Here is an 18798-nt window from a genome sequence, read left to right as displayed (position 1 = left end):
GCCTGATTTTCCCCCAAATGAGACACAATGTGGGCAAAATGAAGGTCACCAAAGTCCTGAAAAAGTTGTGTCAATATGTTCATGAACTACTGGTATTGATCTAGCTATACACTGATTCAATAAAGAGCAAAGTTAGGAATAAATTTTTATAACGAGGGCAGTAAATTCATTTCCAGAGCTCCCCGTAGATGCATATAACTTGATTTCACAATGTAAGTACCATCTCATTTATCCCTCATGGCAACATTGCAAAATAGGGATTACCAACTCCATTTACATTTGGAAAACTAATTTGAAAGTTAAGAATTTTTTTTTTATGTCACTAATACCATAATTGATCAAGCTGGAATTTCAACCCATGTCACTCCAAAGCCTATACTGATATTCTTTTCTTTATTTCACACTGCAGCACCCTGTTAACTACAAAACAAATAGATCTACATCTCACCGATGATGATAAATCTATAGCCACTTAAGTAGTGTTCCAGTTTTGGAGGAAGAAAAGAAGGAGGGGGAGGAGAAAAACTTCTAATTTTGGTTTTGACTTATGACAAAGGACTCAGGTTTTTTATTGTCTTTTTATTATGGTATATTCAGTTCCTTTGGATACTGTTAGAAAATAATTAAATGTTTTGAACTTTATTGTCTCAATCAATGTCCAGTACTTCTAAAGTAAAAATGTACTCAGGTTTACAGAGCATTTGTGCACTAAAAAGTAAACTATTTTAATAACTAAATTGTATAGATATTTGATTATGACACATAAGGAAATAAATTTATATTTATATGAATCAATGGATTTGGTATCATTCCATGAAGAGGAAATGAAAATCAGATATAAGACCTTTTCTCTAAATATTAAAATTCATGGTCTAAATGCTAAATTACCAGTCATTTATTTGTTATATTAAAAATTTTGTTTTTTCAGAATTTTAGAGTCCTTATTTTGTGTAAATAACATTTAAAACAGCATTTAATTATCATAAAAAAGAACATAAAAGTGGATAATTTGGTATGATATTTAACATCTTTCTTCCACATTTAATGGTTTTGACTCTTCAGAAAAAATCTTTTATTCACAAAAAATTATAGCCATTGACTTTTAAAAGGCATTTTACATAAAAATAGGACATTTTTGTATAAATTCTTAAATATTTATCCAATGTCCAAGCATTGTGAACATTTGAGACCTAAATATATCTTAAATTACAGGGGATCTCTTAATGGCTATACAAATGTTTTAAGTATTTTGATTTTCATATAAACTAAAAACAAATCACTGAATGTGCTCCATTGTGATAACATGAGTGAAGGCACTTTTTCATATACATTATAATGTAGTATGAGATCACATGAACTTTCTTCTCCAAATTAACATCCTACAAATTTATAATTTTAGAAAATTCCTAACTGAAAAGTATACATTAAAAAATTGTCAGTTCCCGGGCTTCCCTGGTGGCGCAGTGGTTGAGAATTTGCCTGCTAATGCAGGGGACACAGGTTCGAGCCCTGGTTTGGGAGGATCCCACATGCCACGGAGCAACAAGGCCCGTGAGCCACAACTACTGAGCCTGCGCGTCTGGAGCCTGTGCTCCGCAACAAGAGAGGCCGCAATAGTGAGAGACCCTCACACCACGATGAAGAGTGGCCCCTGCTTGCCACAACTAGACAAAGCCCTCGCACAGAAACGAAGACACAACACAGCAAAAATAAATAAATTAATTAATAAACTACTACCCCCAACATCTTCTTAAAAAAAAAAAAATTGTCAGTTCTTATTTTCACAATAGTTGAAATCACTTAAAATTTTGTTTTTAATTCAATGACTATAGCTCAGCATCCTAAAAGTTTAAAAAGTAAAAGAACTACAAATGTATAAAATACCTATAGATTTAAATAAACTATCTTCTAGCTTTATTATATCTATTTATATTAGGAACATAAATATACGGTTTTAAAAGTTTGTAATTTAAGATTTTCTGTTGTTCACAGACTTTATTCTTTAATATAATACACTTTCAAATAAATCAAGATTTCAAGGTTTTTGTAGTACATAAACCCTTTTCGATTCATTGTCTCACATTATTTCTGGTATAAACACTCCTCTCCCCTGACACATACATATACTTTGCAAATTGCTGGAGATTTTCTTAATCATCCTTCTAATTTGCAAAGCAATTAATAAACTTCTATCATATAGTACAATAGTTTCAATAAGTTGCTTTCAATGACCAGGCATTGTTTGGAGTTAAAATATATTGATATATGATGAGTGTAGAATCTATACAGAATGCCGATTACAAAGTTCTCCTTATGCATTAATAAATATTCATATATAAACATTTAAATCAGAAATAATACTCCACTATATAATTATATATGTAAATGAGATGCATTAAATGAGATTTTTGCTATGCCTAGGAGAGTGAAGAGAAGAAGAATATTTATGCATCTTCTCAGAAACTAAAGCAAATATATGTAATGTAACATAATTTGACATAATACATGAACGGATTTTTTTGCATTTATGTTATATATATTTTGTACCTATATATTATTTGCATTTTCATATAATATATAAAAATTCAATTAAAATCTTTTCAGGTAGTGAGAGAAGTTGATAATAAATAATGAATAAAACATCGCTGTAGGGTTTCCCTGGTGGCGCAGTGGTTGAGAGTCCGCCTGCCGATGCAGGGGAGGCGGGTTCGTGCCCCGGTCCGGGAAGATCCCACATGCCGCGGAGCGGCTGGGCCCGTGAGCCATGGCCGCTGAGCCTGCGCGTCCGGAGCCTGTGCTCCACAATGGGAGAGGCCGCAGCAGTGAGAGGCCCGCAGACCGCAAAAAAACAAAAACAAAAAATAAACATCGCTGTGCCGTTGGAGAAAACGGCATCTGCAATCAAAATTATTTTTCAATGAACGTAAACAGAGATTAAAATTTAGATTAATACAACTCATTCCATGTTTTACAGGAAATATTGATGAAGCAGAACGAGAATGGAAAGCAGGATTCCATCGGTGGAACGATTACATGATGGAGTGGAAAAATCAATTTAATGACTACACTAGCAAGAAAGAAAGCTGTGCAGGTCTCTAATTAATAGATTTACCCTTTATAGAACATTTTTCTTCCTGTAGATCAAGGCAAAAATATCTGTGGCTCTCTTACACACCTGGTAAGAAAGCTACTATATAGCTGAAACAAAAATGCCAGAAGGATAATATCGATTTCTCACATCTTTCACTTATTATTGTACCTAACATTTCAAAACCTAAATGGCTAGAACAAGTTTAATTAAATTTCACATTATAAAGTTTCACAATTAATTATATGCATATTAAAACAATTTGCAGCTTCAAACTCTCTTTCCTGAATAACTTTAAGATGTTTTTTTTTTCCCTAAGAAGTATCTGTGTTCTTTTTCCAGTCTCAACTTTATTTTTATTACCACTCATAAAAGGTATCTTTTAAAAATGGATAAGGTCTTGAAACATTAGATACTATAATTTACAATATTTCTTCCTTTAATTAATTTATGCATTTAATGTTAATATGATATATTAAAACAAACAGAAAATAATTGGCTGCTTTGATTTTTTTTATATAAAGGCAAGAGAATTTATATATTTAAGAGAATCTTAAAATAACAGACTTGGCCACTTGGAAACACCTTATGATAGAAACAAAATGTTACTACCAAGAGACAAAATGTAAAAGAATATAATTATTTATATTTTGTATTTTTAAAAATATGTATGCTTGGAGTCCTCAAATTATATTCCTCATTCTTTCAACTCTTTTTTTCCTCACCTCCCCACTCCCCAACTCTCCTCAAACATGCCCACATGTAAATTACTCTTCCGGTAACTCAAAAATTAAAAAATGTGGATGAGCAGAAGTCTAAATGAACAATTTCAGAAGTCATGTACCATCTGGAATAAGGGAACCCTTGGCTGGACCCAGGAATGTCAGGATTTTAGTAGAGAAGTTGTTGAATTCCAAAAAAGAAATGATTACACTTTCTGCAGACCAACTATATTGTTTTAATAATTTAAAAAATTACAAAGTTACATTTACTAACTTGAATGGCAAGAGAACACATCCCATGAATAAATTCACTGTCTTTCACTAAAGGGGAGAAGTCAGGGGATTCTAAATCCCAGGAAAGGGCAATACTATTGATTATGCTAATTAAACATTGAAAACTAGCACTCAGGATAGGATAAAGTGAATCTATTGGTCTGTAGACTGTTGGTTAACGCAGTTTCTTTATTCATTGGTCATAAATATGTCTATAGTTAGATCCAACATAGGTCTGCCATCCTCATCAAATTGTCACTCAAAGATCATGGCATTTTATCAAATTCAGCTGATTAAAGAGAGTTGTTATACAAGCCAAGTTAGTTCATTTCAGTGCTGCTGTAAACGGACATTTCGCTTTATATTTCTTCCTTCATCCTGAGATGAAGAAAAAAACCACACAGGATAGACAAATTATCTGGCTTTCCATTCTACACCACCATCTTCATTTCAGGTACCATTCTCATAGGATCTATTATGTTTTCTGAATCACTTGAGCCTCCTTTTTATGTAGAACCCTCTTACATATGAAATAACTGGATGATGCCTGTTCAACAGCATTAAAGACCCTTTAAAAGTTCTCTTAATGAGAGCAATAATGAGGAAAACATAACTAATGTTTGTAGAATACCTGTAACCTCCCTCATATGACAAATCCAGTCATATGAAAAGATCCCATGGACCACTTTGTCCTACCTTGGACAACCAATTGCTTCATTCTTGAATTTTAACTAGAACACCTCTTGACTTACTCTGAAGCTTTTAACCATGAGTTTATTTTGCTTTACTCTGTCTTTATCCCTGGTCTGAAATCTCATCATTAGAGCTACCAATTGATGAGACGATAATAAAGCAGTAGGAGTGACAGTGATTTTAGAAGTGAATGCTAACACAAATAACCATGCACACACAACACAAAAACTCAGTTATCTCGCCAAAAAAAAAAAAAAAACAAAGGCTGTTTTCTTCTCCAGACATTGCCCATTTTCTTGGCCTGGTTTAATCCTTTATAGTTACTGTGAAAAGTGAAAAAACCCAAATTTCCAAGGCAGTTAATTGTCAGTGCCTTGATATTGTGAGATTCATCTCTAGATTCGCAGCTGGGAACTACTTGCAAAGTGCCATCACACTGTGTAGGTGCTTGTTGAGTGAATGGATGGGAGGATGAGATACAGCCAAGTTCAGTTCCTTTGTGTAGCAGGAAAATTGCACTGTGAATCCTCAGAGAGCCAGGAAGAAGAATTAAAAAAGTAGAAGAAGGGCTTCCCTGGTGGCGCAGTGGTTGAGAGTCCACCTGCCGATGCAGGGGACACGGGTTCGTGGCCCAGTCTGGGAAGATCCCACATGCCGCGGAGCGGCTGGGCCCGTGAGCCATGGCCGCTGAGCCTGCACGTCCGGAGCCTGTGCTCCGCAACAGGAGAGGCCATAACAGTGAGAGGCCCGCATACCGCAAAAACAAACAAACAAACAATACAAACAAACAAAAACCTTGCAGTTTGGCAGGAGAAAGAAATGTACTTGATATCTGAGGACCTAATTGTTTTTCTCTGAACAAGGAACTGTAACAGATATTACTGAATGTGTAAAATAAATTTGGCATGCACACTTGTTTTCTATGACCTCCACACCAGAAAGTTATCTTTTCAGGATGTCATTTTTACCATAAATATATGCTTTGAGAGGTATGTTTGAAAAATTAGAAAGAGTACATAAAATACATACAATATTTTACAGTGTTTTATGTAACTGCAGTTATTACAGAAGATCATCATTTGGTTTGAGCGAAACCAGAATTTTTTCACTTGACAATAATTAATAATAGTAATTCAGATTCAAGATAGGAATCAGAACTTTAATTCCCATTTTCCATTGCACTTTTCATGTAAAGAGTATCGACTGTCTTGTGCACTCTCAAAAATATGGATAAATAATCATTCTTGCCAGGCTCAAAAAGAGATGTTGTTAGGGATTAATTACTTAATGATTATTAAACTAGGTAGGTGAGTACTAAGAGTTTTTTTTTTCTCCTCGGAAGAATTTGCAGAAGTCTTTTGCTTGAGGTAATTACTGTATTACCTTGTTTTTCTGAAGTGAGACCTTCCATTCTGTTTTAATTGTTTTTGATTTCTTTCAATGGTTCAGGGAGACAAGGGGAGGAAACTTATCAAAGAAGTTTCTGGATAATAAACTATAAAAATGTATGTAACAGTGTTAAGCATTCTATAATCCTTGAAGTGAATATATGAAGAGAATGATCTATCATCTATCTATCTATCATCTATCGATCGATCTATCTATCTGTCATCTATCATCTATCTAGGATAGCCACTCCCAATTTTAACCAAAGGGAGGGTTACTAGTGTACTTAATACAACCTGGAATATAAATTCAAAGCCATTGCCTTGACCAAGATAGCCTTACTTTTCCCCTCAGCTTGACTAACTTTTAGACAGATTTCTTCCCAGCTGTGGACCTCTGACTTCCAGTTTCTTAGAGAATTTTCTTCAGAAATATTGCAATTGTAAATTCTTTCTCTGTCCCTTTGAAATGTATATAAATCTTCCAGCCTTTTGACCTCTTGCCAGTTTTACTACCCAGGAAATGTCTTTCTCAAGGATCTGGGAACTATTACTTTGCAATTAAATATTATAAGAGATAGTGCCTCCATCTCTCAGTCTTGATGGGAAGGTAGGAGCCTAACTATTTTGGGAGCCAGTTACCAGCCACAGATGGCTTAATCCCAGAAGAAAACATTTCAAACTGTAGGATAACTCTACAAGCTTGACACATCCCACTGGTCAACCCTCCCCCAAAGTCCTCCAGTACTTTTTTACTAGCTCACCTCAAAACTTAGAAACATTCACATCTTTTATTTCAGGGGAGTTGAGTTCAGTCTCTCTCCCCTATTGCAGTAGTCTTATATAAAGTCTTTCTTGACTGTTGAACTTTGTTCAGTGCAATATTTGCTTTCATAGCCTAAACCAAAATTCAACACTTCTTAAAGTGCCTAGGGCACATTCACATTTATATTAATATTCTACTATCAATATCATATCAGGAAAATACAAATGTTTTCTTGCAGCAGATATTCCTCTGAAAGAGTGATTCCCTAGTGAAGAGGGCAGTAAAACTTGAATTTATGAGGTGTTGACTATCTATTTTTTAGTATTTTTTCTAATATCTTTTACACTTTAAGCAGATGGTAATTTTCATTCTCGTGTTAATCTCAAGTTTTTGGAATTTTTCATTTTTAGCATTTCTTAATGTTCCATAGTATTTTTTTTCTTCCCTTCCACATCAAATTTAAATTTTCATGGGCATACTCTTTTCCTGATAGAATGGCTGTAAACAAATGGATTCCCCCATTTTATGTGTAGGATGTTTTTTCTTTTTTTCTCTTCTTTCCTCTCCTCTTTCCTTTTCTTTTTCATGAATGCAAAAAAAAAAAAAAAAAAAAAGAAAAGAAAAAATAAATTAGATACAGATTCTTGTACAGTGGTCTAGGAGTCACTGGTGATATAAAAGATTGCCTATACATCTATAATGCAAATTTCATTATGCTGTTAGGCCTTTGGGAACAAAAAATAGCATTTTCTTAGAAAAAAATTTATCATGAAGAATAGCTTAAACTTCAGGAATCCTACTTGCAAGGACCCCTTTGAAGGCACTCTAGGTAATTTTATATTATTTTTCTGAAAGACAGTTTCCACAGGAGGAACAAAACTTGGTTTAGTTGTTATTTTTCACCACACCAGTGGAAATGAGTCTTTAGTCTATAGCCCCAGGCACAAAACAAGAGGACTTTCTAGTTTTAGTCTAAGAGGATTCTTCCTCCCCCCACTACCTTTAAAGATATTCTACTGGTTTTCTTTAGTTGAAATGTGCTATCATTGTATTACAACATTGTAATATGCTAATTTTGAAGTTACTATCTTTGTGCAAGGTAATAAGTGAGTGAAAAATTCAAATGCTAACATCTGCTGTGGCATTTCAATTTTAAACCAAATATGTGTATAATATTCTCTTTGGTAAGTGAATTAACAGTTTCACATAACCATGAAAGATAAAATTTTAATAATCTCCTTTGGAGTTGTCTCTTTGAAGTCATGTGCAAAATATTAAGTGAGAATTCTAACAGAACACTAGTCCTTCTTTTAAGATTTTTGAAGTTTTCAAAGACAGAGAGTGAATACCATGTCCTTCCTCTCAGGTCATCTGGTGTTACAGCCAGTTAGAGAGGCAGCAATTTTCTTATCTTAGAGTAGATTGAAGGCTACAAAGGAATGCCTCGAATTCCAGAGCACCTAAGGTTCTTGATCATTCGTTGGCACTGCTATATGGAATTCTACTTTTTCATGTATATTTTTCAATGCCTGAAAAACATTCTTTTTCTAGGGTGTCTTTCAATCATCTTTTCAACCTCTTTTTGACTCACTATCCCTTGGAAGAACAAAAATTCCAACTATCCTATGCTAATGTCTTGATGAAAAGTATTTGATTTATCACATTACATTATCCCTCCAAGGATGTCAGTTTTAGTAAATTGAGTCTGGCTTGGATCCTACCTAAAGAAATTGAATAGTGGAATGTTTGGGGACACTGTCCCACTTAAGTTCAGGCAGAGGGAACAAATGAGAAGGCCCTGGGGAGATCTTCTCACTTACTGTGTTTAGGGAACAGGCAAGAGATCTAAACTACTGGAGGAAATAGAGGAAGGTGGTAGGAAATGGGGCGGGAAGTGAGGAGAAGGGCAGATAGGAAGCCATCACAGGGCTTTGAGCAGATGAGTAACATAATCACGATCATCCTTTATTTTAGCAGGAACACTCTAGTTCCTTGGAGGCTAGACTATACAAAGGCAAGAATGGGCATAAAGAAAGCTGTTTAATTATTCCAGGCAAGAGAAAAGAATGGCTGGAGCTTAGTTAGTACCTGTCGAGAAGTAAGAGGTATTATATTTATTATATTTCTAAGCCATAGCCAACAAGATTTGCCAAAAGATAGAGAGGAGTAAACAATGATTTTTACAAGATTTTCTGCTTAAATAACTGGTTGAATGGATTTATCATGCTCTGAGACAGGGAAAGCTGTAGGTCTAAATAGAGAAACAGATCTAAACAGAGAAACAAGAGTTTGGTTCAGGGCATGCTAAGTTTCAGATGCCTATGTGGTCTCTAAGAAAGAAACCAAGGAAACACTTTGTTAAATGAGAGTAGAGTAGTAGGGAGATGTCTAAATTAGAGATATGAATTAAGTTGTTTACAGCATAAAGATGGTATATAAAGTCATAGGACTGAAAATTACCTAGAGATTGTGTGTAAATCTGGACTGAGCCAAGCCAGCACTCCAGCCCTGAGACTTCATTTGACGTTTAAGTCTGTCAATTTTATAAAGGTCTGTGCTTATTGCCAGACCTTTATAAAATGACTTCCCTATCCTTAAGTTTCTAACCTTGATTCGTCTCCCATTCATCTGTAATTCAACACAATTTTTTCCTCAGGAGAAGTAAACCAAGCCTTTTTATAGTTGAGAAAATCTTTTGGTGTCCTCACAAGTAAATGATTATTTCATTGAATTTATAATATCACCATTTAAATATATTTTTCTCAACTCCATAGAATTCTCTACAGAATGAAAGTCTAAGAGCAACTAGAGTTTTGATTTTATGCATATAATCTATATCTTTTGTTTGGGTGTTTGCTAGATTTACACGTACATGCAAGCATACTTATAACTCACAGACTAAATAATGGAAGCCCAAAAGACAGCCATTTTCTAATCCTTGGAACTTGTAACAATTGCCTTATATTGCATAAAATAATTTTGTATAAGTGAGTAAGTTGAAGATCTTGAGAGAAGTAGATAATATTGGATTATCTAGGTGAGCAGTAAATGCAATAACATGTATCCTTATAAGAGAGAGGCAGAGGGAGATTTGACACACAGAAGAGAAGGCGATGTAACCACAGAGGCAGAGTTTAAAGTGATGCAGCCACAAGCCAAGGAATGCCAGCGGCCACCAAAAGTAGAAGAGACAAAGAACAAATTCTTCCCTGGAGCCTATGGAGGGAAGGTGGCCCTGCTGACATCTTGGTTTTGACACAATGAAACCGATTTCAAATTTCTAATCTCCAGAACTGTGAAAGAATAAATTTCCATTGTTTAAACCTTAAGTTTGTGTTACTGTATTACAGCAGCCATAAGAAACTAATATATAAAATAAAATTTCACCAAGATATACCTAAGTATTATTTATCTAACATAATTTTTCCTAGGATTTCAAAGCTACTTTCAATCTGCCAGCTAATATACACCTTAATTTAGTGAAAGTTTTCATGTGTATATCTTTCTGTTATTTCTGCTCTGTCTGCTCTGTTCTTGCCTCCCATAGTCCTATCATACATGAGTCAAATTACCTTAATCTGTCCCCCTTTACCGTCACTTTAATTTTTCTTTATTCCTTTCCTTAGAAATACTCTGATTTGGGAAAATTTCCTTCTGGTGTTTGCTCTTGCTTCCAGATTTGTCTTCTGTAACTAATCCATTATTTTTATTACCACAATTATTTTTATTAAATTTTATAATTTTTTGCATCTCATATAGTTTTTCTTATTTCAACTTATTCTCTCTTTATAATTCATTGTTACAATTTCATAAGTATAAAAATTCCTTTGATCTTTCAAAAATAAATTTTTATATGTTTATAAATACTCTAAAATTTTCTTTTATTTCTGCACTAGCAGAATTTCAAAAGCAGGCTAGCTTTACCTATGGAAAGATAATTCATCCTTTCAGATGAATTATCTTTCCATAGGTCTAACACAGTGTTATGTGAAATAAATGTTGAAATAAATTTTGGCAGAAATAGGTGGGGATTGCTGATCTAGTTCTCCAGATACAGGCAAAGGAAGAGGAGAAAGATTATATTTAATATAATTTTAATTTATCAGTGGGGAAATCCAATATCTGATAGGTTCTAAGAGGTAATTCTAGGGGAGGGCCCTTCCACAGAAGGGATATTTATCTGGATTCCACTCCAATATAGGTGTGATAGACAGAAAACTGCCTTAGCAATGCCTTATTTCAGTTTATTATTCGTTTTTCCTGTTGGCTTTATTTTACATTTTTTCAGCCTTGCTTGGTAATGGGATACACCAGTATTCACCTTCAGAGGTCCGTTTGGTCTTTGTCTGGCTCAGTCTTCAGTACTAGAAATATGATTAGTTAAAATGTTAGAGTCTAAATGCTGCTGACCTGAATTTTTGTTTGTTTGTTTGTGTGTTTTTTATTGCGGTACGCGAGCCTCTCACTATTGTGGCCTCTCCCGTTGCGGAGCACAGGCTCCGGACGTGCAGGCTCAGTGGCCATGGCTCACGGGCCCAGCCGCTCCACGGCATGTGGGATCTTCCCGGACCGGGGCACGAACCCGTGTCCCCTGCATCGGCAGGTGGACTCTCAACCACTGCGCCACCAGGGAAGCCCTGACCTGAATTAAAAAAAAATTTTTTTTTAATTCTAAAAAAGTAAAGGGGTATAGGTTGGAATTATGTGTGACATCTGTGCAGAAATTTCTATGCTGGAAAAAGAAAAAAAAAATGACAACCTCAAAACGTGTAAATCAGTGTGTCAGAAATCTTACATCAGAAACTCAAAGAGATATATCACTCAAGAAGAAATAACTCAGCTATGGTGATATCAACTGATGATCACACTATTGGTATTCATTGTCCTGTAGAAAAGACTACTGAAAATGTTTCAAATAATAGTCACAAGAACTGTAAAATTATTTTTACTGGATCACAGCACTAGTTTTCATTTTGAGTAGCACTTCCACCAGTAATTTTATTTTTGTTGTAATAGAAGCTCAATAACTGTCAAATATACCTTATATAGTATGCCTATATGTTCAGCAGCATTTAAAGACTCCTTCATTTTTCACTGAGATGTTTTTTTCGATTAAGTCAAGAGGCATGGTGCCGGTAACTCTGAGATGGAATAAATCAACTCGTGGCTCGGGCATAGTAAATTCACCAAATGCTGCTTCTTTTTATTGTTTTAAAATAGCATTCAAGGGCTTCCCTGGTGGCGTAGTGGTTAAGAATCCACCTGCCAATGCAGGGGACACGGGTTCAAGCCCTGGTCCGGGAAGATCCCACAGTGGATCTGTTGCTTAGTTGCTCCACAGTGGACCACAATTACTGAGCCTGCACTCTAGAGCCTGTGAGCCACAACTACTGAGCCCACGTGCCACAACTACTGAAGCCTGCATGCCTCTTGTGCTCCGCAACAAAAGAAGCCACAGCAATGAGAGGCCTGCGCACCACAATGAAGAGTAGCCCCTGCTCGCCACAACTAGAGAAAGCCCGCACGCAACAACGAAGACCCAACGCAGCCAAAAATTAATTAATTAATTAAAAAAATAGCACTCAAGATGAACAAGTGGGAACCACTAAGCTAAGAGATTGTAGATGCCATAATTAAATATCAAAATGTATTTTAAATATGATAATATTTTTCAGTAATAAACTAAGGAAATAATGACCTAATTCAGTAAGTTCTAAGAAAAATTCTTGCCTCATGCAAAATTTCTGCAAATTCTTGGTCCCAAAACTGAACTCATTGAAATTACGAAACTGAGGCAGGAGATAGATGGGCCCTAGGCTGAGCAGCTGGAGTTTGTCCCCTGTGGACAGATACTCCAAAATAGCAGGAGGGAGGAGAAGCTGAGCCCTGCCCAGATCAGAGACCACATATATCTCATTCTTGAAGTCAAGGAGACCTTCTCGACTCTACATTCACAGAAAGGCTTGTTGGAGGTCAAAAGGGAGTGATGTCAACCTACCCATAGGCCTCTTCACTATAATCCGTCTTGGCTAAGAGATGTGCATGCACACAGGGAAGGACCCTGAGATATACCAAATACGGACTCAGAACCAGGCAAAGCAAGATGATCGGCCAAAGGAAACCCAGAAGAAATGCCCCATATAAGTGATTCAAACTACCATGAGAGCGAGACCTCTCTCTGAGCTCACCCCGTGTGCTTGTTGACATGTACTCTTTTTCCTCTTAATAAACACTTTACTTGTTTCACTACTTTCCGTCTTTGTGGGAATTCATTTCTACAAAGATGCAGGGCCAGGGCCTTGTCACTAGCCAGTAGTCTAGTGCCATGGCCCGACTTCAATCTCTGGCTGGGAACCAACATCCTGCTTCAAGCCAATACAGGCCAAGGCCACCCAAGATCAAAACCAGCACAGGATTTACAGGAAAATGCTAGAATCAAAAGAAAAAAAAATCAGGAAAATAAAGGATGGACAAAAAACACCCACTATGAAAAAAACAATTCTTGGAGCAGATAAAAATTGTGACCAAATATATTGTCATTAAACTAAAAAATCTTAATAAGTAATTATATAACAAATAGTTCAAAGCAGAGATAAAAGAATTCAGGAAAGACATCATAAGTAACAGAGATACAACACATGAGTCAGCAAAGCACAAGACAGAAGGAGGAAAAAATAAAATCTCAGGTAGGAAGCCCACATTAAGAACGTCATAAAAGAGAACGATCCTGGCTGAAAACACACTGACAATATGACAGGATTGAAAAATAAACAAAATAAGATAAAAGGAAAGCAGGAGTAAAAAAAGACAAAGATGAATAGGAACGATTGAAGAAGGAGATACAACACAATCAGCTTGCTAACTGTGAAAACTGAAACAGGAGGACAAAAAAGAATTGATGATGTAATTCAGGGAAAAAAGTATGTTAAATACAAACTTTTTGCCTATAAATTGAATAAGGGCACTATTTCTCAGGGAGAAAAAAATGTTAGAGTAGTACAGTATCCTAGGACTTCTCCAAGACTTTAAAAAACTTCTTCTTTGTGAGAAAGATTAGGAAACAACATAAATGTCCACTAATAGGAAGGTGTTAAAGCTAATTTGGTTTATTCAGAAAATGGAATACCATGCAGCAGTTGGAATAGGTAATTGACTCCTTATGTGTTGATATGAAAAAATCTCGAAGATTCTTTTAATTGAAAGATATCAATGTGAATAATATTAAAGATGTGTTATTGAAACAGAGCAGGACCCTATGGCCCTTGCCCTCCCCCCCCATGTCCTCAGCCTGCCTTTTTTCTGTGGAAAAACTTTATCCAAAGAATAAGTTTAATCAGACAAGTGAGAAAATGCAGAAACAAAGGAAAACAGTCAGAGACCAAATAATAATAGTTTAGTCATTGAGCATAGTCAAGGACCTTTAGTTCCTCCTCAAGGGCTACAGATAATATTCTGAGCCATATCCTGTGAGCCATCTTATAGATACTAAAACCCCCAGCAGGTGGAAGAAGTCAACTATGTGATGACCAGGCTGTAGCCATGACATAAGCTGCCACAATTCTGAGAACTGGCCTCAAAGAAATTGGAACAAACCAACCCTGGAACTGAAGATTAACTGTACTTAAAACAATCAAATTGACACTGGTCAGACCACTGGTGACCAATTTCAAGATGACTGTCAGAGCTGACTGTATTGTTTCTGCCTGTAGCCCCCTTCTTTTGTCTATAAAAGCTCTTGCCCACTGATTGTCGGGGGAGGGGGGGAGATGGCCTCTGGACAGGTGTCCACCCTCCCCCTGGTTGCTGGCATCCAAAATAAAGAAAACTTTCCTTTCCACCAACCTGGCCTCTTTATTAGGTTTTGAGCGGCGAGTAGCCAGACCCCACTTTCGGTTACATTATTATTTCTATTTAAAAGCAATATGTTTGGTATCTATGCTTAGATATACATAGATTCTCTCTGGGAACACGTTTTAAAAGTACTATAGCAGTGAATACCTCTGGGGAAGGAACTAGATGACTGTGATAAAAATGTCAGACTGAGAATTATTTGTCATGTTCTGTCTTTGAGTGCCTTTTATATTTTGTAGCATGGGCATATATTACCTATTCAAAACAAATAATAACACATAATTGTAAAAAGGCAGACAAACCTGTTAAATTATTTGCAGGGAAAAAAATATATAACAACAACTGAATACCCATACTGTTGCTTTTGACAGGCATTTTTCTGCAATATCAAACATGTTAATACCTTTGTTACCAAAAGCTCGACCTCTCTGTACGCTGGTGCCAAATCAAATCTCGGAGACAGAGTTTTAGGTGAAGTAGGAAAGGATAGCTTTATTACTTTGCCAGGCAAAGGGAGACACACCAGGGGTTTCTGCCTCGAAAAACTATGTGTGCCAATCCCAAAGGATTTGATGAGGGGTTTTATAACAATAATTCAAAGGTGAAGTCTCTGACAAGATTAGGGTGTGTGTAGGGCCTGCACTCCTTTAATCTCGTCTCAGGTGGCCTTTGGTCTCCTAATCTTGATGAGCTTCTCTGGTCCCTTCATTCTTGCCTCAGGTGGTTTCTTGGCCGCTACCCACCTTGATTAGTAACTGCTTGAATCCACCTTTTGGAACTCAGGGAAGGTCATGAAGGCTGGAGTCTTGCCTATAAGAAATGGGGGACAAAAGGGCCTCTGTGCCTGGAAGCTCCACAGGGCTTCACTCGGTTTCACCTTCAATTACTTAGAGAGTATTTTGCTGCTAACTCATTCTGGAGGATCCATGAAGGCAGCGTCATTCAAAATTATACATTTGGCAAAGAAATTTACTAAAGTCCTTCAATGTCTATGGATAACTGGTAACACCTGCCCTTAACATTTCCAGGCCAAAATGGCTCTTCCACGCTCCGCAGTGCAGAACTCTGGGATCTCAACCAAGGCATTGATTCTTTTACAGGAAAAAAATATATATAGCCAATAGGACTCCTTAAATGAAAATACAATTTATAGTCTTTAATTTCCAAAATGAGCACTTACAGTTTGCTTCAATCAGTATCAGAATGTACCTATATCCTGGGTTTTTGGAACACATGAAATGGATGTGAAGACTTGCCCAAAACCCAGGCCATTTCACCCCCTTAAAAGATAAAGGAAAAGAAGCATCAAAATTTGAATAACAAACATACCCAGAGAGAATTTCTTTGACCTTCTGTTACCCCTATACATTCCCTTCCTCCCTTTTTCTGTTGATAAGATAGAAGAGGAGGTTAACAAAAAGCAAGAAAGTCATAATACCATGCCCAGGCAGATTCTTTGTCAGATAATCAGGTCTGTTTTCTGATCAAGATAAAGCCACTTTTTCTTTGTATGTTCACCATACTCGCTTCTGCAGTTTCTGAATAAAGCAAGTATGACTCTTATACATAAGATACTGTTTTTTGCTACACAGCAAAACTTTCTCCCTCAAGAAGCAGTGCATTGATTTCCATTCTGTTGCAAGTTCCTTATCTATGTTTCCAACTACTCAGAAGGTCTTATTTAGAGGAGCGCTGTGACACCGTATGCCTGGAGGATGACTTAGGCTGAATGGTCACAAATGGCCCCCCAAGTCAGTGATCTAAATCTGAGATGAAAATAACAAGAATGAGATCATCACACAGATGTCTGAGGAAGAGCATTCTAGGTTAGTGCAAAGACCTCAAGGCCATAATAAGCTTATTGTGTTTGAGGAAAAGATTAGAATTTAGAAAGAATAGCATGAGCCACAGGAGATGAAGTTGAATTGTGTAAGGTCATATAAGAGCATTAGGACTTTCCATTTTATTATAAATTCAATGGAGAGCTATTAGAACAGTAATAAGTGGAGGAATGACATGATCTGATTTAGATTTTGAAAGATGATTCTGACTTCTGTGTGGCAAAGATTCTTGGGAAACGTGCCCCAAACAGAAGCAGGGAGACCAATAAGGAGGCTATTAAAATACTGCAGACAAGAAAAGATTATGGCTTGAAAGTTTGGATGAGAAGGTGGAATACGCTTTGAAGGTGAAAACATCAGAGCTTTTTAATGGATTGAATACGGGGTATGAAGAAAAAGGAAGACTTAAGAGTGACTCTAAGATTTTTGTTTTGATTAACTCAGTGTATTACGGTGAGGTGAGATGGGGCAGCTGAGATCAGGAAACTCAAGAAGTGGAGCCAGTTCATTAGTTGAGGGTGTAAATCAAGTGTTCTTTCTGACATATCATTCACACTGCCTATGTTTAAATGAACCTCATAATCCTTAGGAAAAATTATTATTTCTTCATTTCTGATCCAAGAGGATCTCTGGAACCACATCTCTAGTTAACCGTAATAAACATATGTAAATCCCATTTTCCAAAACAAACCTACTCTTCCATTTCCCTTTGTCCAAACTATCTACATCTGCACACTTTCCTAAAGAAGTATTACACATCCTATAAGTCCCAAGTATATATCAGTTTCTTTCTGTTGCTTTCCTTGGCCCTTATCAGGCACAACTGCCACTCCCCCACAAGTACCACTTCATTTTATTCCTTCTTTTTAGGAGAAGGTATCACACTAACATTTTCATCAACTCTACCATGTGTTCCTCAAGGGTGAGTCTGTCTCTAATTTATACTAAGATTCCTGGAAACTTGCCCAGTGCATAAATTCTCACCACAGACAAATTTTCTTACATTCTCATGCTGAAAAACAGCTCACAAGTAGTATTTTAGACCCACCCACATATATAAATAGCAATCATTCTCTCTAGGTACATCTTCGAGTACATAGGACCAAGGAATGTTTGGAAAATCAAATGTTTAATTTAAAAACTAATAGCAAATATATGATTTTTTTATTAAAGAAAAACTCACTTTAAATGTATTTTTATTTCTATTGTAGAAACATTCCATTTTTTATTAGGAAGAAAAAATACTATCTTCAAGTTTCTCAGTTCCCACTCATTTGTTGGTAGTAAGTATTGCATGAAGGAACACATTATTTCTATATTAAATTTGCACATTTGTAATTAAATAAAAATGGTTTCCTTGCAAGTCTCAGATTTAGGTCAAGAATCTGACAGTGATTCAGGGGCTAAGAGGCAATGAAAGCAGTGAGTCTGGCTCAACTGTGGGCCTCAGTGCAGAAAAGGATGAGTGCCAGCTGAATGAGTATGTGCTCTTCCTCTGCTTCTTTTTACAACTGTGTGGGGACTGCCAAGATCTGTATATTGCTGGCAGGCAAGCAGAGCCAATCCAAGCACCTGTGTTGCAAAATTCAGCAACTGTGCAATTGCTATTACCCATCCATCTGTGAGGAGGGTATTTGCCACATGTCAGTTGACTCACATAAGGGGAATTGGAAGGGAAATTCCATCAGATAAGGAGGACAGCAAAATTAATCGATAATTTTTTCTTCTTTTTGACTGAAAAAATATAGCAAACATGGATGGAAAGTGAGAATTATACAAACGATTTGAACAGATTAGTAACAGCTGTTTCGTGACAAATGGAAAAACTTTAATTCAAAAAGAAAACATAAATAATATTGTATCATTTGAGGAACAAAGATTTTACTGTTTTTAGTGATGCATTACACACGAATGAAGTACCAGAGTCACTAGTCCAGTAAAGAGATAAAAGAATGATGTCATCCCAGAGACTCTAAAACATTAAGTGAGGTTCATTATCTTAGATTCTTAAATAACAAAATCTCAATTACTGAAAATCAAAAAATTCAGACTTTGTTGTGTCATAACTTGTCTAAGCTGAAGTTGGGCTGCATTATCAATGAAAATGGGCTTAATAAAAATATCAATAATGTAAAAAAATGCTTATGGGAAAGTATTGAAACCTCTTTTAAGTACAGGC

General features: G+C 36.1%; 1 protein-coding gene across 1 annotated transcript in view; it reads left to right on the top strand.

Moving 5' to 3' along the window:
- Positions 1-3441, top strand: part of BCHE (butyrylcholinesterase) — an 86436-nt gene extending 82995 nt beyond the window's left edge. The window contains exon 4 of the mRNA XM_082654612.1: positions 2975-3441. Within this exon, the coding sequence (XP_082510738.1) occupies positions 2975-3099 (125 nt within the window). The 3' untranslated portion in view covers positions 3100-3441. The remainder of the gene's footprint in view (positions 1-2974) is intronic.
- The last annotated feature ends 15357 nt before the right edge of the window (positions 3442-18798 follow it).

This window comes from Grampus griseus, assembly GCF_964374135.1.
Source record: "Grampus griseus genome assembly, chromosome: 5".
Classification (NCBI taxonomy): Eukaryota; Metazoa; Chordata; class Mammalia; order Artiodactyla; family Delphinidae; genus Grampus; species Grampus griseus.
This window is presented reverse-complemented; position numbering and strand designations above follow the sequence as displayed.